Source organism: Moschus berezovskii, chromosome 9 (genome assembly GCF_049115385.1).
Source record: "Moschus berezovskii isolate FMDL1 chromosome 9, NW_MosBer_1.0, whole genome shotgun sequence".
In the NCBI taxonomy this organism is placed as follows: domain Eukaryota; kingdom Metazoa; phylum Chordata; class Mammalia; order Artiodactyla; family Moschidae; genus Moschus; species Moschus berezovskii.
In genome coordinates, this window is record NC_142468.1 from 102,138,994 (window position 1) to 102,160,300 (window position 21,307).

Here is a 21,307-nt window from a genome sequence, read left to right on the forward strand (position 1 = left end):
ATTTATTGTTGCCAAGTATGAGTTTCAGCAGTTTCTTTTTTCCCAAACTTAAAAAATTATTATTTTTATTATTAAAGTATAGTTGATATGCAGTTTTATATTATTTTAGCTACACAAAGCAGTAATTCAATATTTTTATAGATAATGCTCAATTTAAAGTTATTGTAAAATAGCAACTATAGTTGCCTACGTTGTGCAATATGTCTTTGAAGCTTATTTAATACATAATTGTTGGTATCTCTTAATCTCCTGTTGTGCCTGTCTGCCCTTCCTTCTCTCTCTACTGGTAACCACTAGTTTGTTCTCTGTATCTGTGAGTCTGTTTCTGTTTTGTTATATTCATTTGCTTGTTTTTAGATTCCACATATAGGTGATAACATACAGTATTTGTCTCTCTCTGTCTGACTTATTAGACTGAGCATAATACCCTCCAGTCCATCAATGTTGTAGCAAATGGCAGGATTTCATTATTTTTTATGGTTAAGTAATATTCCATTAAGGAATCCCAGGTGGCTCAGTGCTAAAGGATCTTCCTGGCAATGCAGGAGAAGTAGGGGATGCAGGCTGAGTGCCTGGGTTGGGAAAATCCCTTGGAGGAGGAAATGGCAACCCACTCCAATATTCTTGACTGGAGAATCCTACAGACAGAGGAACTTGGTGGGCTACAGTCCATAGGGTTGCAAAGAGTCAGACATGATTGATTGAACACGCAGCATGCACACATTTTAGGTATATGTATATTCAGTGTTCTTGCATGGAGAATCCCAGGGACGGGGAAGCCTGGTGGGTTGCTGTCTGTGGGGTTGCACAGAGTCGGACACGACTGAAGCGACTTAGCAGCAGCAGTAGCATACATAGAATATTCATCTTCTTTATCCATTCATCTGTTGATAGACACTAAGGTTGCTTCCACATTTTGGCTACTGAAAAAATGCTGCTATGAACATTGGGTTGCGTATATCTTTTTTAATTAACATTTTCTTTTTCATCAAATATATACCAAGGAATGGAATTGTTGAAAGAGGAGAGTGAAAAAGTTGGCTTAAAGCTCAACATTCAGAAAACTGAGATCATGGCATCTGGTCCCATCACTTCATGGGAAATAGATGGCAAAACAGTGTCAGACTTTATTTTTTGGGGCTCCAAAATCACTACGGATGCTGATTGCAGCCATGAAATTAAAAGACGCTTACTCCTTGGAAGGAAAGTTATGACCAACCTAGACAGCATATTAAAAAGCAGAGACATTACTTTGCCAACCAAGGTCCGTCTAGTCAAGGCTATGGTTTTTCCAGTGGTCATGTATGGATGTGAGAGTTGGACTGTGAAGAAAGCTGATTGCCAAAGAATTGATGCTTTTGGACTGTGGTGTTGGAGAAGACTCTTGGGAGTCCCTTGGACTGCAAGGAGATCCAACCAGTCCATTCTCAAGGAGATCAGTCCTGGGTGTTCGTTGGAATGACTGATGCTAAAGCTGAAACTCCAATACTTTGGCCACCTCATGGGAAGAGTTGACTCACTGGAAAAGACTGTGATGCTGGGAGGGATTGGGGGCAGGAGGAGAAGGGGACGACAGAGAATGAGATGGCTGGATGGCATCACCAATTCAATGGACCTGAGTTTGAGTGAACTCCGGGAGTTGGTGATGGACAGGGAGGCCTGGCGTGCTGCCATTCATGGGGCCGCAGAGTCGGACAGGACTGAGCGACTGAACTGATGGTAGTTCTACTTTTTGTCAAAGTGTTTTCCAAATTGGTTGCACCAATTTACAGTCCCACCACCAGCATACAAACGTTCTTTTTGTCTATATGTTTGCCAACATTTTTGTTTCTAGACTTTTTGATGGTGGCCATGTTGTTAAGTATGAAAAGATGTCTCATTTGTTTTTTTGATTTGCCTTTCTCTGATGATTAGTGGTGCTGAGTACCTTTTCATCTACTTGTTGGCCACCTAGATATCATCTTGGAAAAATGACTATTCACGTCTTCTGTCCATTTTTAATCAGGTTGATGTTTTTTGAAATTGAGTTGTATGAGCTGTTTATATATTTTGGATTTTAATTGCTTTGTTGGTCATATCATTTGCAAATATTTTCTACCATACAGTAGGTTGTGTTTATCTTTTGTCAATGGTTTCCTTTGCTATACAAAAGTTTTATGTTTTATTAGGTCCTATTTATTTATTTTTGCTTTTGTTTCCTTTGCTGTAAGTCACAGATCCCAAAAAGATGCTTTTATGATTTATGGTAAGAGTGTTCTGCCTGTGTTTTCTTCTATGAATTTTATGGTTCTTATCTTTTAAATTATAATTCTTTTATTTTATATAAAGAAAAAGTGCCTATTTAAAACAAGTTTTGAACTTCAAAAGAAATCTGCGTAAGTGCAAATCAAGAGGAGAATTTTTTGGCATACTCCCCTACATTTCCTTGTCTTATGAAAATAATAATAATTATCTGTTGGACAAAATTGATGAGGACTGTCTTCTGGTTCTGCCTCAGCAAGAAGCTTTCACTCCAAATTTTTAAAAGAATATTTTTGGGGGGTTTTATGTGGATCAATGGCTACCCAGGTGGCACTAGTGGTAAAGAACCTGCCTGCCAGTGCAGGATATGTGAGAGACAAAGGTTCAGTCCCTGGGTTGGGAAGATCCCCTAGAGAAGAAAATGGCAACTCACTACAGTATACTTGCTGGAGAATCCCATGGAGAGAGGAGCCTAGCAGGCTACAGTCCATAGAGTTGCACAGTCTTGGACATGACTGAAGCGATTAAGAGCCAATATGGACCAAATGAAAGATCATTTAAAAATATCTGTAAAGTGTTTGATCATACCAAAGTATGATCAAAAGATGAAAGCAACTCAAATGCTCATCAATGGATGAATGAATGAAAAAAATGTGATATACATACAGTGTGATATTTATTCAACCTAATAAAGAGTGGAAATTCTGAAACATGCAGAAACATGGATAGACCAATCACAAAACGACAAATGCTGTATGACTCCATTTATAGAAGTTTCCTGGAGTAGTCAAACTGATAGAGACAGAAACTAGAATAGTGGTCACCACCAGCTTGGGGTAAGGAAATGGGGAATTGTTGTTTAATGAATCTAGAGTTTCAGTTTTGGAAGAAAAAAGTTATAGATTGAATGGTGGTAATTGTTGCTCAACAATGTGAATGTATTTAATGCCACAGAACTGTACACTAAAAAAATTAATTGTAATGTGTCACATTATGTGTATCTTACCATAGTTAAAAATAACTTAAAAATGCAAGGCATACTACCAGTGTCAATTTTTCTGTATTTTATTATTATTGATTCACACTTCCACTGTATGCTTTTTCTGGCAGTCTCTGCAGCTGCAACCTTGTCTTTATTTTCTTCCATGATGTTGCTGTTACAACTTTTTCTCAGTAGAAAAAGCTACTAAGGGTAGGATGCATGCAAACATGCTAAGTTTCTTCAGGCATGTCCAACTGTTTGCAACCCTATGAACTGTATAGCCTACCCATCTCCTCTGTCCATGGGATTCTCCAGGCGAAAATACTGGAGTGGGTTACCATGCCCTCCTCCACGGGATCTTCCTGATCCAGGGATTGAACCCATTTCTTTTATGTCTCCTGCATTGGCAGGAGGGTTCTTTACCACTAGTTTCACCTGGGAAGCCCAAAGGGTAGGATATTTCCCTTGAAATCATGACTACATCTCCACTCCCCAACTCTAATTGTGCTTTGTCCTTCAAGGTGCCCTTTTGTCATCAAAGAGTAAACCAAAAGGGCACCTTGGAGGACAGAGCAAGGAAGTCTCTCCCCTTCTTCCAAATGTAGATTTCCGCCTCAGGAATTTCTTTCACCCTTTGTGCACATAATTGTTAGACACTGTACTAACTGACCAGGAATAACTTTAAAGAAAGGAATAATTTTGCATCTGAGATAGGTATGTAAGGTCAAGTCCACCTGAGATGTGCAAACTCTTGACACCTGAAAGAATTTTCTCTGAGGCTGCCCAGTGTTACCCACTCTTCAGGTATCCCAGGCAGAGCCTGTGTTGAATCTCAGAAATACTTCCTACCTGAGCCAACTGGATTCACCCTCCTCCACTGTCAGCCACAGTTTTGATGTGTATGAGTTCAAGGAGGAAGAGAGCGCCTCCTCTGTTTCTATTCTCAGGACACGTAAGGCTAAAGCAGAGCTGTCCAATAGAAATAGGTGGGCCACACACGCAAACAACATGCATAAGGTACATTTTTCTAGTTACCACATTAAAAAGAAATAGTAAATTTCATTTTAATAATCTACCAGCCTAAAACATCATTTCAACATGTAGTCAATATAAAATTATTAACCAGATATCTTGCATTCATTTTTTTTCATCCTGCAAACTGGGGTGAATTTTATATACATTAACAGCATGTTTCAGCTTGGATTCACATTTCGGGTGCTCAGTAGCCACATATAGCTAGTGGTTACCATATTAGACAGTGTAGCTCTTGGCTTCCTGCATCCTCCTTTGTAATGAAAGTGGGTGGAAGTGTGGTAAGTTAAGATTAGGAGGTTAGGAGCTTTCATAAGTAACTTTAGATAAATGACTTATTGTGTTTTCTTTACTCTCCCTTCCTCTTTGTCCTCTTCCTCTGAAGGGAGGCTGAAATTCAAAACATAACTTTTAGAGAAGAGAGAGGAATAAAAACCTTGAAGTGGCAAAAGAGACAAGGAGGGCTGCCAGTAAAGTCAGGTCAGGGCCACTTTGAGAAAAATAGCACAGTGGAATTGTATTGATGTTTCCCACAGTGATGGTTGTAGAAAGGGGTTGGTAGGGAGGGAGAAGAGGCTAACTTATTAGGAGATGCAAGAGTTTACGGCCTCCTCTTTAGTCTTGCTGATGGTGGTATATAGACCAGAGGATATGCCTTTTTATACAAAGAACTAAGAGGTCTAAGTGTTCTAAGTAGTACATTTGACATTGAGATGCATAGGTGTTCTGGAGGAACTCTTGACTTGTGGGGCCACAGATGTGTTAACAATTCAATTTAAAAAAAAAATTGTTGAGAGAGAGGAATGCATAAGGTGCCAGAGCACAGAGCAGTGTTGGACTAAGAGTACAGGTTTGGGGGTGTAGGTGGGAAGTGCCAGAAAAGTGCTCACAGAGAAGCTGATGTTTCAGCTGAGTTTTGAATGATGAGTTGGAAGTTTTCTAGATAGAAGTCAGGGAATGATGGTGGTTGGTAATGTTACAAACAGTAAAAGAAGCATATAGAACATTCCTAATATATAACTGAATTACACAGTGAGTGTGGGGCTCCTGAAAGGAGATGAACTTAAACATGCAGGAAGTTAGATATGCTAAAGATGTTGAACTTGATCCCATAGGTGGGAAGGAAATATATAGGGATAGAAAGCAAAAGAGATGACAAGATTTGCATTTTAGAAAATCTGGCATCTTTAAGTTTAGGTATTATTCTGTTTAATGCCAAAAAACAGCTTCTTCTCTCACCAAGTATGTCATAAGCTATCAGGTTAACTTTAAGGAGAAGATGAATTCAAATTAATTTCATTATCTCAATCTTCTGAGAATTTCACAATTCCCCTTAAAAATACTGCTGATGTCTCAGAGTGTTACAGAGTCAAGTTAGTAACAGATCCAATGAGTTCTGAAGGATCATATACCCCCAATGCGTGCACATTGAATTAGCATGAGAATTGCCTTGGTTCTATAATGGCTTGTGAATAGTTAATACAGTTCCCCAGGTCTTTATTTGGGGGGATCACTAGCTCTGTGTTCTTGAGGATCTAGAATGTTTGAATGGTAGCCATTGGGTCACCTTAGAGGAAAAGATAGACTTAAGGGTATGTTCATGTTCTCTCAGTTGACGTCGACATAGATCATCACACTGGAGGCATGAAATAGTGTTGCTACACTTATTTATAAAGTCTGGTTTGAAGAAACAGGCTAGCAGCACAGTACACAGCTTTGGTGCTAAGAACAGAGGGAAAGGTAACGTTAATGAAGAAAGTCCTGGAACTTTTTGGAGGGCAATGTGACCAAAATTTAAAATATATTCACTGTATGACTCAAAATTTTTGTTTTTCTGGATTTGTTTTTCATATACAGTTTCCTTAATTTCTCCCTGTTATGGTAAATTAGAAAGTTGGATGGAATTATTCTGTACATATATACACTATGATACAGTTGTCGGCTTAAAAAATATAGCCACAACCTGAAAGGAGACAGTTATTTTATTTGGTGGGAATGTTTAGGACTCAGAGCTCAGGAGACAGGCAGGAGGGGAACAAAGGGAGCAGGCAGTTTGAAAGCATTCTATGTATGGGAAGAGGCAAGCCTCTGGGCTCACTGAATTCATTCCTTTCATATGCACCTCAGCTATCCCAGGCCAATCCTGCTTCCTGGTTCAACTTGCTTCTTGCATTTCCCCTGCCCCCCAGCACCCCTACCCGCACCTCAGCAATCATTGTAAGGGTGGCAGCATTTTCTGGATTACAATTTTAGGAGTCCTTATTCACAGGGAGGCCTGGCGTGCTGCAGTCCACGGAGTCACAAAGAGTCAGACACAACTGAGCGACTGAACTGATTCACATTTTGAGGTCAGATTCACATTTTGAAGAAATAGGCTGTGACATTTCTTGTTTATTAACATGGCAGGAGATATTTTCATTTCACATAGTCAACCATGGATTGATTTCTTTATATATTTATCAAAATATAAATATTTGATTCAGTCAGTTACATTTTGGTTCTCCAAACAAAGTTCTTTTGTAGTGGGTCGCTTGAAAGATGTTTATTTACTACTCATTTAAATCCCAAACAGGTATTCCTACTCCACAGGAGACTGTTCTTCATGTGATGATTCTGGAACTTAGGTTTTTCCATCTTGGGCTTTGCCATCTTCAAAACTCAGTTTCTTGGGTCAACATGCTCAATCACATCAGAGATCGTCAAGGATTTTGTATGGGTAAGGCCTGAAGTATTGCACATCAGCTTTAAATACATCATAACAAGTATGCACACCTATGCTGCAAGGAAGGCTTTGAAAAAAACTGTTGAGTTGAAGAAGAGAAAATGGATTTGTTGCAGTTATGGACAGGACTGAGCGACTGAACTGAACTGAACTGATACAATTAATGTCTCAACTTCTTGGTTGACCAATACCTATCTTGTTTGACCTATATGTGGAAATAAGGAGTTTTGTAAGGAATAGAGACAGCTCTGTGGGATAGGCTTGTGTGTGTGTGTGTGATTTCCTCAGTTCTGTCTCATCACAACAAAAATTTGAAGTGATGGACCAACATTACAGCCCTCGGATAGACCGTGTCACAGCTCTTGGACAGATCAGTGTTACAGCTCAGTTTTATTTAGAAAATAAAGGAAAATACATCCTCGAGCTGTGATGGAATGCCGACCCAAAAGACTGAAGAGAAAGAGAGAGACCCCCAGTCCTTTGGCTCCTCTTTTTATATGTTTTTCTCCTCCCCCTGGGTCTGCCCTATGTAGATTGAGCTAGCCAGGAGTGCTGTTTGTTTTCCCTGAGGTCCTCACTCTGGTCCTTGGACCTTCCTTTGTTTGGGGGCCTTTCCCTTCTTTGTCTTTTAGCCACCACCCTTCTGGACTCCTTTTTCCTGTTTTAATACTTAACAGGCTCATTTTGGATTTAGTGGATGAGATCTTTAAATTGCATTTGGACCACAAGAATGGGAAACTCTAGGTCTAACAAAGGTTGAAGGTAATGGTACATATCATGTCAAAAACCTTTGTTAGCTAAGAAGTAATTTATAAAGTTAGGAGACACAGCTCTTGAGGGGGCAATAATGTGTGAGCCTAGAACACTTGTGTGTGTGTGTGTTTGCACGTACGTGTGTTTGCACGTGAGTCTACATATAAGCGTGTGCACACGCATGGGGTTTTTATCTCCAGTTTGATCATCACTGAAGATGAAACGTTCTTGAGTCTGTATGATGCTTATTAATTGCTTCCATTGCTCCTGGGGTTGAGATCTCCAGAGACAGGCTTCAGAGTCTGGAAGGAATAAATAATGAGAAGCAGAGAGATTTGTGGTATATTCTACTCTCTGAGTAAAACCTGAAAGGAATCTTTGTGAAGAAAGGTACCTGAAGATGTTTTACAAAGGAGTTGACACCTTGGACTCCTGGGAAGCATGAGGATAAATGTATATGGGCATATGGAACAGTCACTTATTTCCTATGTCTTGATGTCCATTTTATTTTGTATATTAACATGAGAAAGCATAAATTTTCATGATTGCTTTCATTTACAAATACTGTTCCTATTACAAAAATCTTAATAGACGTGGAATTAACAATTTTTTTGTCAAATTGTCATTTTGTGTTTTACAAGTTGTCTTCAAAAGAACTGTATTTTTAGCAGACAGGAAAATGGAAACTTTTTTCTTGAAGACTTGGGCAATAATGTAGATGAGTCTCTTGTCTTCTGTTCTCTTTCACACGGATGACAACATAGCAAATCAACACCCATTTTGTGTGGCTTGTGAGAGAAGAAAACTTTGTAAGTAGAAGCTAATTTACTTAATGAAATATGGAGATTCAAAAGAGTCAAAAGAAAATGGGACTGGGGAATCAAGTAGGATTCTTTACAGTCTAAGCCACCAGGAAAGCCCTCTGAGACATACCCAAAGACAAAAACAGGAGTGTCTGTTCAGTGTGTTGGTCTATGGGAACTGAAGGGCTCTGAGCATGTGTCTATTGTGCTGAGGGTGGCTGTTTGCTCCGAGGCATCCCAGGTGAAGGACAATCAGAAGACAGCTAAAGAATATTACTGTGGAAAATGAAAAGTAAGATCTCTCTTTTCTGTCTTCCTCCTGTGCTCCTTGAGCAATATTTAATTACCTCTGCTTATTTTAAAGACCAGGAGATTAGGTTTCTACCACTGCCCATCTCTTGAAACCAACCCTGGTATCTTTTTGCACATTTATTACCCATGGTCCGGTTCTTCACCCGTTCTCCTTGAGTTATCAAAACAGCTTTCTAATAATTTCTTGTTGATTTCATCAGCCTGTAATTGTCTGGTGAATTGTCTTGTGAATGCAGCTTCCATAAACTCTTGATCACTTTACTGTTCTACTAGAGCAGCTCCAGATTTCCACTGACTAGCAAATTAAGCCCAAACGAGTCAGACTGGCAGTGAGTCCTCTGCTTTGAGGCCCTATCTTTGTACCTAATATCTGACTATATCTTTACAGATATTCTAACTTCCACTCTTGGATTGTTCTGTGAACATAATTTCTTGTATTCAAATCTTTTCATATTATATGCTATTGATATTCTGCCTCCATCACTGATCATGGAAATGTGTGTTTTTCCAAGGTCCATCACCCTCTCAAAAGACTTTCTTTCTTTCTTTCTTTTCAACTGAATATAATCGTCATGTCTCACATGATTCAGAAACCAGTACTCGAGAAAATAAGCACCACACTCGGGGAGTTGGAGAACTCACATTTATTATGCCGGTGGGCCCAGAGAAGTTAACACTTCAGGCTCTGAGCCCCAAACAAAGGGGTTGCAGAATTTTTATACACGGACAGGCCTGATTAAGTTGATTTGCAGGCTTGTGGGGGCTGGGCGATTGCAAAAAACAGTACAGGGGTGAATGAGATAAGAGCCAGTTTCTAGTATTGTGAGTCCCCACTTTCTGAGACCTAAGTGATCCAGACTTTGCAAGGAGCAAGCTGAGTTACAGAGGCAGAAGAAGCAGGAGGTTATGTAAAATTTTAACTTTTCTTCTTCATTCCCTCTCTTGATGCTTCTATCACTCATTGCAGAAAGCATCATCTCATGTTTTGGTAGGACATTCAGAGCTCCCAGTCATTTAGGGGGCTATATTGAGCTCTTAGCATTTGTAACTTTATGCATTCAATTTGAGGGGTTATGAACTGGGTAATATCATTGAGAATACAAGGGCCAAACCAGAGTGCCACAAACAGCATGAAAAGAGGACCTGTTAAAGGGAGAAGCCACGATGCCCAGCTCCAAATATTGTTCCAATTACCCCAGGAATTAGCTCGTTTCTCTCTCCTGTTTGTGATTTGTTCCCTTAGCTGTTGGGCGATGTCCCTATTTCTGATTGGTTTTCATAAAAGCAGCATTCTTCATTCAAAAAGAGGAATAGTCCTCCCTTTTCAACTGTCAGTAGGTCTAGCCCTCTCCTATCCTGTAAAACCACCTCAGCCAAGGAGTCTAGTTGGTCCTGTAATGAAGAGCACAGCAATAATACCAATTAGGGATAGAGGCTAGGGTTGACAATGAAAATCCATTGATATTTTGCTAGCTGGATCCTCAAGCTTCTTTCCTGCATTGACCCGCCAGCTGCTGGAGTGTGGCTGGAGCAAGGCTGAAGAATGCTCAAGCTCCTGCCGTGCATTGACTCGTCAGATTCCGGAGTGACCAGAGCAGGGCTCAGTGTCCTTCGTGGGTGAGGGCCGTTGTCTTTGGAACCGGACCTTGAGGCGGTTTTGGGGGTGCTGAATGCTTTCCAGGTGTCCTCATCACAGGAAGTAGTTGCCTTCTTGACTCTGGTGTGGTGGATCCAAGGGATGACACCTATAACTTTAACAGCAGTAGTGGTTGCCAGGAGAACCGTGTGAGGGCCTTTTCAAACTGGCTGAAGTGTTTGTTTGTTTTTTTTTTTTTGTCCTAATCTTTAACCCATACCTCATATCCTGGCTGATAGAATGAACCCAATTGCCCAAAGGAATGGGTGTCCTTTCTAAGCTTTCTCCGGCGATATGGAGAAGACTTTTCCAGGGCCTGGAGGTATCAGGACACCTCAGTTCAGCTAGTTGCTGATGGTCTTCCTTGAGTTGTTTATTACTGGGGGTGGTCTCCCATATAAGATCTCAAAAGGAGAATAGCATGAGGACCTAGGGGTGCATTTACGGAGGGAGATGAGAGTGCACAGAATGATAAGGCAGCTTGTTCTAGCCTTGTCTTGGTGTTGGCCGGGGGATATTCTTGTTGCACTACTACTTGGAAAAACAAACTTAACAAGAAAGTTAAAGATATATGACCCAAAGATTAATAGATGTAGGAAAGCTGCTGAGGGGCTAGCCAGGAGAACCAGGTCCAGACACTGATTCATGAAATTAGTGTTTCTCTAGGTATGAGAAGATGCAAGAATTTGTACTCATAAAAATCTTTACCTGAAAACACCTGATAATCTGAAAGCTTGTTTTTTTATTTTACCCCCAGAGCACAGAATGCCTTATTTTTGCATCTCCACCCTGAACTGTCAAGGTGGTGCTGAAGGTCAGCATCTTGTAATGGTCATGATTTAATCTTTGTGGAGGCAACTGGCAAGGGCCAACTTTCAGTCAGCAGGACCCCTTCATAGCCACATATTTGACCAGGTTTTGGGGGCATTTCATGGTCATTGTGTCCTGCAGTGCTGGGAAGGCTCATTCCCAGGTCGAGCAAAGATTCCATTGACAGCCCACTCAGTGTGTTGTCACTAGACCAGGCCTTGTAAGTGGCAAAAGCCTGTGGACCATACCTGTCTTACTAGCCTCTTGGTCCAGGAAAATATTTCCTCTTGTTTCTTCTCATATCTAGAGCTACATTGTTACAATATTGATCTCATATGGAACTGCATATCAGCATTTTATCACAGGCTCAGTCACACATTTGGTAACAAGAAATAATCTTCTGAAGCAAGCTACATAGACAATAATATAGCTACCAGTTATTAGTAAAGTCACAAGCAAGAATTTAAGTCAAGAACTTTCATTGTGTATAGCCTCATATACCCCAGGTCATCTGACTCAGTTAAATGATTATATCCGAATGTTAATCTCCTGGTTGTACATCATGAAGCATCTGACCTTTATCTAAAGATTGGTTACCGAGATAAGCTTTAGAAACAATCTTAGAGTCCTTAATTAAGCTTTTAAGCAATATAACATAACAAGGAACTATCTCAGAAGTGTCTTAGTCAGCACAGACCTTAATTAACAAAACTGAAACGTAATTTTTTCTTTTTTTTGGAGAACTCATTGTGAGGCCATTAACACTGTAGTCAGGAAAGGCTTTAACCCATCAGATAAAAATGAGGTCTGTCAGGGAGCCGGGAAAAGCCACATGGCCGCGTAGGATTCCCATAGCCCTGGTTGTTTGACTTTTAGTTGTTGTTTAACCATTTTTAATTTCCTGATTTAGGAACAGACTATTGCCATGTTTTAAGGACATCAAGATAGCAAAATCTAACAAAATCTGAGGGTTTTTTTTTTTTTTTTTCTGTAGAAGCAGAATGAGCTTTGTCTACAAGTAGCATAATCTTAAATATGTTTATTTACTTTACTAAAGTAAGAAAAAGATTTTGAAAACAAATGTAAATCACTTAAAAGCAAAGAAATTCATAACCTGTAAAGGAGCATTCTAAGAAAACTTTGTTCTCTAAACAGAGAGAAGACCAAATTCCAGTCTGGTACCAGCTTATTGTTAATAACAAAATTTATTTATCTGCTTAATCTTAGAAAGTCTTTCCCATAAATTTTGAAGAACAAGCAGTATTCTTCTAAAAGCATGAGAGTAAAACCATAGAAGGAATGTTTAAAATCTGACTCTATTGCAATTGACAAAGAAACCTGGTTGTAACACTTTAATATGATAACTAGAATTATAATTGACCATATTTATCAGGGCATATCAAATCTAGGTGAATTTCACATAATTTTAGGATATCTTATTAGCAACATCAACCATACAGTATAACCTAAAAAGCTTTATCACCCCTTCAGCAGTACTTCTCATGCAATCGGACATGTCCAGTGAACCCAGGTTGCTTAATAGCTCTCTGGGATGTCTCAGGGGCCCTCTGAAGCACCCCAAAGTTAGCTGGAAGTCAAGTTATTTAGGAAGCTTTGCCAATAAATGTCAAAAGGGTTTATAACACTCAGTCAGGTATGATCATATAAGTCACTGTGAAATAATAGTTATTTACTTATCCAAAAGTAACAAAAGATTTCAAAGGTAAATATAGAACAGATCAATTAAGAGATAAAGAAACTTGAATCTACTATTAAATCAGTTTAACATCTGAAGAAAGTTTGTCCCCTTAACAGAGAGAAAGGCCGAATTCAAATTTTGTACCACCTTACTTTAAACTCATTTAGGTAAACTTAATGAAATTTATTTTAAAGTTAGTCCTAACCACGCACAAAACTTTTTTTCAGGGTCCACTTTCCACAAACTTTTTAATCACTTTCTGTAACAGCCACCTGTTAAGTCAGACCTACTTTCTCTTCCCTTTATAAAATATAATTTTATTTTTTATGCTGTCTTTATTAAAAACATATATCCTACTTTCCTTATTATATTAGCAAACAAATGTTAATACTAGATATTTAATATTGAATACTTCCCAGTTCATGTGAATCTGAAATTTATTTAGGTTAATTTTTCTTATATTTAGAATTGTTTGATTTGTAAGTGCTTACTTTTCTTTAGGCCAATTAAATCAGAACTCACTTACAACTTCAACAATACTCTCAGAAAAAAATACACTGAGATATACATAAATTCAGACAGACAGAGATCTTATTGTTTTCTGTTTGAGATTTAAAATATTTCTTTGACCGCTTTTTTTTCTTTGCTTGAAGTTCTAATTTGTCCAAGGCTGAAGTCTCAGGCAAAGTTGGCTGTGTATTTCAAGGACATGGAAAGTGTTAACTTCAGGCTTTTTCCTAGGCAGGCCTTTTAACAAGCTAGTTGTTTTTAATTGCATATGCAAAAAGAATTGGTTTTGCAGTTTCCAAAAAGAAAAATTTCTCTCACTCTGTTCAATCAGCAATCACGCACTCACAATCATTGAGCGGTTGTCACAATGCCTCCCTTCTCCTGAGTCCCCAGGTTTCCTTAACTGTTGCTCCCTTCCTGGGAGCTCCAACGAGGTGATCAGTATCCTCTTTTACCCGTTGGGGTAGGACCAAGGAGGTGATCAGTCTCCTCTTTTACCCATTGGGGTAGGATCCCAGTTCATGGGGACATTACCGGGGCCTTACTTGATCCTGTGGCCATTCCTGGTGAGCTGGTCCGTCCCTCCAATGAATCCAGTCAGGGCTTGGCCATCCGGAGAGTCGGAACACCGGTCCGAAAGAGAACCTGGAATACTGTCAGGTGGCATGCCTCCTTGTTAGTCTCGGGGTTCCTTTGCTCCAGCCCAGTGGAACCACCAGTCCTGTGGCTCAAGGGGCCCTTGTGGTTGGAATCTTGCTGAGGCCTCCAGAAATGGTGCAGAAACCAGTACTCGAGAAACCAAGCACCATATTCGGAGAGTTGGAGAACTCAGGTTTATTATGGCGGTGGGCCCAGAGGAGTTAACACGCCAAGCTCTGAGCCCCAAAAATGGGGTTTCAGAGCTTTTATACATGAACAGGCATGATTAAGAGGGTTTGTGGGTTTGAGGGGGCTGGGCGATTGCAAAAAGCAGGACCAGGGTGAGTGAGATAAGCTCCAGTTCCTAGTATTGTGAGTCTCCACTTTCTGAGACCTACATGATCCAGAGTTTGCAAGGAGGAAGCTGAGTTACAGATGCAGAAGGAATAGGAGGTTATGTAAAATTTCAACTTTTCCTCTTCAACAGAACCACGAAAATTTTCTTATGTCCCATTACACTGTTAACTATGTCAGCAGCAGCACTACAACATAGGTGGAGGGCTGCTAACATCCAGTCCATATTCCATATTAGCTCCCCATGACGTTGCCACAAATAAACACACAGTCTAAGCAAAAACAGTTTCCTTGCAAATGAGATTCCAAGGTAAATACCCTTGTCATTGTAGTGCTTGCATGCTCAGTTGTGTGCGACTCTTTGTGACCTCATGGATTATAGCCTGCCAGGCTCCTCTGACCATAGGATTTTTCAGGCAAGAATACTGGAATAGGTTGCCATTTCCTCCTTCAGGGGATCTTCCCGACCCAGGGATTGGATGCGCGTCTCCTGCGTCTTCTGCGTTGACAGGAGGATTCTTTACCCACTGAGCCACCTGGAAATTCCCTTAGATCTCTTCTAATCAGATTCAAACTCCCTCTGTATAGAAATTCTAGAGCCCCTAATGTATTGTTTGAAGTTGTTTTGAGCAAAAGATGTCTGACATAGCTTCCGAAGAGTAGGGACTCTGCTTTTTTGTTCATTCTTTCCCTATTTCCTAAAACAGTGTCTGGCAATAGTATGTGCAAAATAAATATTTGTTGAATAAACAAGGAAGGAAGGAGAAAAAGAGGAAAGAAAAACTCACTTTTCCAGAGGGAAAATAGCAATATAAAAAACCCCATATGTTTATGGAAAAGAAACATTTCTCTTCACCAAAAATTGGAAAAAATATAGATATTTCTGTGATTCTCATCGTCTCTTGTCACTTCCACAGGTCCGACGAATGAGGACCTTGGAGACTAATACCTCTGGGTCTGTGAGTGAGTTCATTCTCCTGGGCTTCCCCTGCCTCAGAGACATCCAGATCCTCCTCTCTGTGCTCTTCCCCATCATCTATTTTCTGATCCTCCTGGGGAACGCAGCCATCATCTGTGCTGTGTGGTCAAGCCGGAAGCTCCATACACCCATGTACATCCTCCTGGCTAACTTCTCCTTCCTGGATATCTGTTATGTCAGTTCCGATGTGCCCAAAATGTTGGCCAACATCATCTCCCAGACCAAGAGCATCTCCTACGCTGGCTGCCTGCTCCAGTTCTACTTCTTCTTCTCCATGTGTGCGGCTGAGTGTTTATTTCTGTCAGTGATGTCTTTTGATCGATTTCTTGCCATCTGTAGACCTTTGCATTATCCTATCACTATGACCCACCGCTTGTGTGTGTTTTTAGTGGTCTTCTGCTGGGCAGGTGGCTTTGTCTGGTTATTGACCCCTTTGATTCTAATATCTCAAATGCCCTTCTGTGGTCCAAACACTGTTGACCATTTTCTCTGTGATCTGGCACCTTTGCTGGCACTGTCCTGTGCTCCAGTATCTGGAATTAGGCTGATTTGTGGTATCATGAGCTCTCTAATCATCCTGCTCACCTTCCAGTACATTCTTGGCACTTACTTTTGTGTCCTTAGTGTGGTGCTACAGATGTCCTCAGGCTCAGGAAGGCAGAAGGCTTTCTCTACTTGTGCCTCCCACCTTGCTGTGGTATCCCTCTTCTATGGCTCAGTCATGGTGATGTATGTTAGCCCAGGTTCTGGCGAATATCCAGGGATACAGAAATTTGTGACCTTGTTCTATGCTTTGGCAACCCCTTTCTTTAATCCCCTGATCTACAGCTTCCGGAACAAAGATATGGAAGAAGCACTAAAAAATCTTTTGAGTGTTTTACTGAAGGAAATCTTTAAAGGCTCCAAAAGTTGAATTTAACATAATGCATAATTCATGTTTAGGAGGATGCAAGATCATGAGATGAATGAGATTATGTTTTTTTCCTTTCATTTTATTTCCATACATTGGGAAGATGGCTTTGAAAAGTCCATTAGACCCATGATTTAACTCCTAGGAAGTTATTATTCATGGTCCAGATATGTTTGTACCTTAGATTTAGTTGTTTTGAACAGTTTAATAAGATTTTCACATAGTTCTCTTTTGGTATACATTACATTTTGCTGACTTATCTCAACATCCTCAAATTCTGCCTTCATCAAAGCCAGTTCGATTTTTTAGGGCATAGCAAATGCTAAAGTATTGCAATCATATGAATATTTAGCTAGTAATCCTTCAGATAACCAGATTACCAGATTTTTAAACAAAATGCTCAATATCAGAGAAAATTTAGCAGAATTTCTTTTGTGTATCCCATTATTTTAAGTATTGTTTTGGGCACCAACAAGGGTCCTCAGTAAGATTATGTTGTCTTGATCGACTCTCCACATTTTGCCAATACTGTCACTTTAGGAGGCAGGTCCTTGTCTTCCATATGCAGATACGTGAAGATCAGTTCATATTCAGTGTAAGCCAGAGGTGTAGACTTTGTCAGATCACTACAAACCAGCGCACAGTGCACTTATTATTTTTTTTAATTTATTTTAATTGGAGGTTAATTCCAATATTGTGGTGGTTTTTGCCATACATTCATGAGAATCAGACATGGGTGTACATGTGTTCCCCATCCTGAACCCCCTCCCACCTCCCTCCCCATCCCATCCCTCAGGGCCATTCCAGTGTACCAGCCCTGAGCACCCTGTCCCATGCATCGAACCTGGACTAGAGATCTATTTCACATATGATAATACACATGTTTCATGCTATTCTCTCAAATCCTCCCACCATCGCCTTCTCCCACAGAGTCTAAAAGTCTTCTTTACATCTCTTTTGCTGTCTTGCATATAGGGTTATCATAACCATCTTTCTAAATTCCATAAATATGTGGTGATAGACTTTATTGGTGTTTTTTTTTTTCTGACTTACTTCACTCTGTATAATAGGCTCCAGTTTCATTGACCTCATTAGAACTGATTCAAATGCATTCTTTTTAATAGCTGAGTAATATTCCATTATGTATATGTACCACAGCTTTCTTATCCATTTGTCTGCTGATGGACGTCTAGGTTGGATATTGTAAACAGTTCTGTGATGAACATTGGGGTACACGAGTCTTTTTCAATTTTGGGTTCCTCAGTGTGTATGCCCAGCAGTGGGATTGCTGGGTTGTATGGGAGTTCTATTTCCAGTTTTTTAAGGAATCTCCACACTGTGCTCCATAGTGGCTGTACGAGTTTGCATTCCCACCAACGGTGTAAGAGGGTTCCTTTTTCTCTGCACCCTCTCCACCATTTATTGTTTGTAGACTTTTTGATAGCAGCCATTCTGACCGGCATGAGATGGTACCTCATGGTGGTTTTGATTTGCATTTCTCTGATAATGAGTGATGGTGAGCATCTTTTCATGTATTTGTTAGCCATCTGTATGTCTTCTTTGGAGAAATGTCTGTTTCGTTCTTTGGCCCACTTTTTGATTGGGTCGCTTATTTTTCTGGAATTGAGCTGTGGGAGTTGCTTGTATGTTTTTGAGATTAATTCTTTGTCCGTTGCTTCGTTTGCTATTATTTTCTCCCATTCTGAAGGCTGTCTTTTCACCTTGCTTATAGCTTCTTTCATTGTGCAAAAGCTTTTAAGTCTAATTAGGTCCTATTTGTTTATTTTTGCTTTTATTTCCATTACTCTGGGAGGTGGATCATTGAGGATCCTGCTATGATTTACGTAGAGAGTGTTTTGCCTATGTTTTCCTCTAGAGTTTTATGGTTTCTGGTCTTACATTTGGATCTTTAAATCCATTTTGAGTTTATTTTTGTGTATGGTGTTAGAAAGTGTTCTAGTTTCATTCTTATATAAGTGGTTGACCAGTTTTCCCAGCAGCACTTGGTAAAGAGATTGTCTTTTCTCCTTTGGATATTCTTGCCTCCTTTGTCAAAGAAAAGGTGTCCGTAGGTGTGTGGATTTATCTCCGGGCTTTCTATTTTGTTCCATTGATCTATATTTCTGTCTTTGCTGTGCACTTATTTTCATGTAGTTCTCTACAAACTTCTCTGAGTCCCTCAGAGGTATTTTCTACTAATTTCTTGTTTTCTAAAATAGGAACTTAATTTACAATATTGCACTTCATGAGGAAACCTTAGGCTAAAATTTTGTTATGGAATAGCTTCAGCACTAACTTTGATTTCAAACTTAATCAAACATCAGAAAACTCCTGCTGGATATTTTTGCATGAAGATGCATTTCAAGTTAGATGTCTAATCCTAACGTTTTAATCTTTTAGATTAGCTCTAGTCATACTTACTTGTCACCGACTCGATGGACATGAGTTTGAGTGAACTCCGGGAGTTGGTGATGGACAGGGAGGCCTGGCGTGCTGTGATTCATGGGGTCGCAGAGAGTCGGACACGACTGAGCGACTGAACCGAACTGAACGGAACTGAATACTATTTGTCAATGGCTCCACTGAGCTATGCTGCTGCTAAGTCACTTCAGTCGTGTCCGACTCTGTGCGACCCCATAGACGGCAGCCCACCAGGCTCCCCCATTCCTGGGATTCTCCAGGCAAGAACACTGGAGTGGGTTGCCATTTCCTTCACCAATGCATGAAAGTGAAAAGTGAAAGTGAAGTCGCTTAGTCGTGTCCGACTCGTAGCGACCCCATGGACTGCAGCCCACCAGGCTGCTCCATCCATGGGGTTTTCCAGGCAAGAGTACTGGAGTGGGCTGCCATTGCCACTGAGCTATAGCTTGAACTGAAAGTCTTAACATTTACTTTTTTGAAATTGAAGTATAATTTTGTTACAATGTTGTGTTAGTTTCTGCTGTATAGGGAAGTGCATCAGCTATATGTATACATATGTCCCCTTCTTGGATCTCACAAAATGAAATAGTGTGGTGTTTACCAAGAATAAGTGTAGACCAGTAGAATATAATATATGACTTAAATATGTCTGATTATTAAAGAGATTTTAATATAAAATATAAATGTTTTTCATTTTGGTGAGAAAGTTCTGAAAAAAATGTTAACAATCAACAAGGAATCTAGTTCTAATTTTCTGTGAGTGTTGTTTTTCAAAAGGCACCTCTAATTTAACCATCTTAACCCAGGGAATATATAAATACAGTCAGCCCTCTGTATTTGTAGTTTCTGAATCTGTGGATTCAAGGAACTAAGGATCAAAAATACTAAAAAAAAAAAAAAAATGCCAGAAATTTCCAAAAAGAAAAACTTGAATTTGTTGTGCACAAGCAACTCTTTTCATGACATATACATTGTGTTTATAACTACTTACATAACGTTTACATTGTATTAGGTATTATAAATAACCTAGAGATGCATTGGAAAAGGAAATGGCAACCCACTCCAGTGTTCTTGCCTGGAGAATCTCAGGGACAGGGGAGCCTGGTGGGCTTCCGACTACGGGGTCACACAGAGTCGGACACGACTGAAGTGACTTAGCAGCAGCGCAGAGATGGGTTAAAGTACACAGGATGTGCTTAGGTTACATGCAAATACGATGCCATTTTATGTAAGGAAATTGAGCATTCTCAGGTTTTAATATCTGTTTAGGTTCCTGATATTCTTTCTCTTTCGTGATTTTCTCGCAAATACAAATAAGAGTAAAGACATCACCTTGGGAGAGGATGAGTGAGTGGAGTACTTTGAGAATGCAGGAAAATATATCCTTGTAACATAAATAATCTTTCCTGTTATTAAGAAGAAGGTAGAATTGACAAGCTTGACAACTTATCTCAAAAAAAGAGCGAACAATTTCTGGCCACTGCCCTATTTAATAAGTAGAAATCTTGCCCATGATTTTTACATTATACGTCTCATATTTAAACTGTTCTCTTACACGAAAGTTGGGCTTTTCTGCTGGCTCAGCAGTAAAGAATCTGCCTGCAACGCAGAAGACACAAGAAACGCGGGTTCAGTCCTGATTTGGGAAGATTCCCTGCAGTAGGACATGACAACCAACTTCAGTATTCATGCTGAGAGAAGCCCATGTACAGAGAAGCCTGGCAGGTTACGGTCCATGGGGCCATAAAGACTCGGACACAACTGAAGTGACTGAGCACGGCACATACACAAAAGTTAGATTTAATTAGCAGTGTCCGAATTTTCAGTGAAGGTGATGCTTCCATGGGAAAACCTGGAATTAAAATGTAAAGATTTATGTACGTATTTATATATACCAGAGGAATCTGCTTTGTTGTGTCATGACAGAATAAGACCAACCTATATAAGAATTACGTACATTAAACAGAATTTCTCATACTGTCAAGACCATGACTAGTTTCACTAAATAAAATATAGAAATAGACACTTAAAAATGGATGAATAAATATCCAAGTGGAGATTTATAAGTAGACAATTTTATATGCAAGTCCAGAAGTATGAGTTGAAGTTGCAAGTGGAGGTAAAAACCTAAGAAGTATCAACATAATGAAATGGCAACATAATCAACATGAATGGCATTTTAAGCTGTTAGATTCTTTGAGATCTGTCTGAACCAGTGCTGAGACACAAGGTGAACCACAAACAACACATATGTAGTTTTTAATATTTATTAGCCACATAAACAATGATTGAAAGAAATAGGTGAAATTAATTTTGATAATATATTTTAACTCAGTTTATCCCAAAGAGTATCATTTAAATTTATAATCAATTTAAACATTGTTAATGAAACATTTACATTCTTTTATTATACTAAGTCTTCAAAATTGGTGTGTGATTTTACAATTATTACATTCTGCATTAGGATTAGTTACATTTCAAGTGGTCAATAGCCACATGTGGGT

The 21,307-nt window shown here is 39.6% G+C and overlaps 2 protein-coding genes across 9 annotated transcripts in view; one reads left to right on the forward strand and one right to left on the reverse strand.

Moving 5' to 3' along the window:
* The window catches only part of LOC148776751 (olfactory receptor 11G2-like), a 56,286-nt gene extending 41,909 nt beyond the window's left edge, over positions 1–14,377 (reverse strand). For 2 of the 8 annotated variants that reach the window (XM_088840060.1, XM_088840058.1), the window contains exon 1: positions 14,046–14,377. In XM_088840060.1, coding sequence (XP_088696186.1) covers positions 14,046–14,061 — 16 coding nt within the window. In that variant the 5' untranslated portion in view covers positions 14,062–14,377. Of the gene's footprint in view, positions 1–9,474; positions 10,597–14,034 lie in introns of those variants that run through there. The other 6 variants (XM_088840061.1, XM_088840059.1, XR_016038303.1 and 3 more) reach the window with 5 other exon arrangements.
* A 955-nt stretch (positions 14,378–15,332) lies between these two features.
* Positions 15,333–16,385, forward strand: LOC148776755 (olfactory receptor 11G2-like). The gene has a single exon (XM_088840390.1). It carries the CDS (start codon positions 15,420–15,422, stop codon positions 16,383–16,385), a length of 966 nt encoding a protein of 321 aa, XP_088696516.1. The 5' UTR covers positions 15,333–15,419.
* Positions 16,386–21,307: the final 4,922 nt, after the last annotated feature.

Coding starts and splice junctions, on each gene's coding strand:
- LOC148776755 (XM_088840390.1), top strand. CDS start 15,420: ATGAGGACCTTGGAGACTAATACCTCTGGGTCTGTGAGTGAGTTCATT.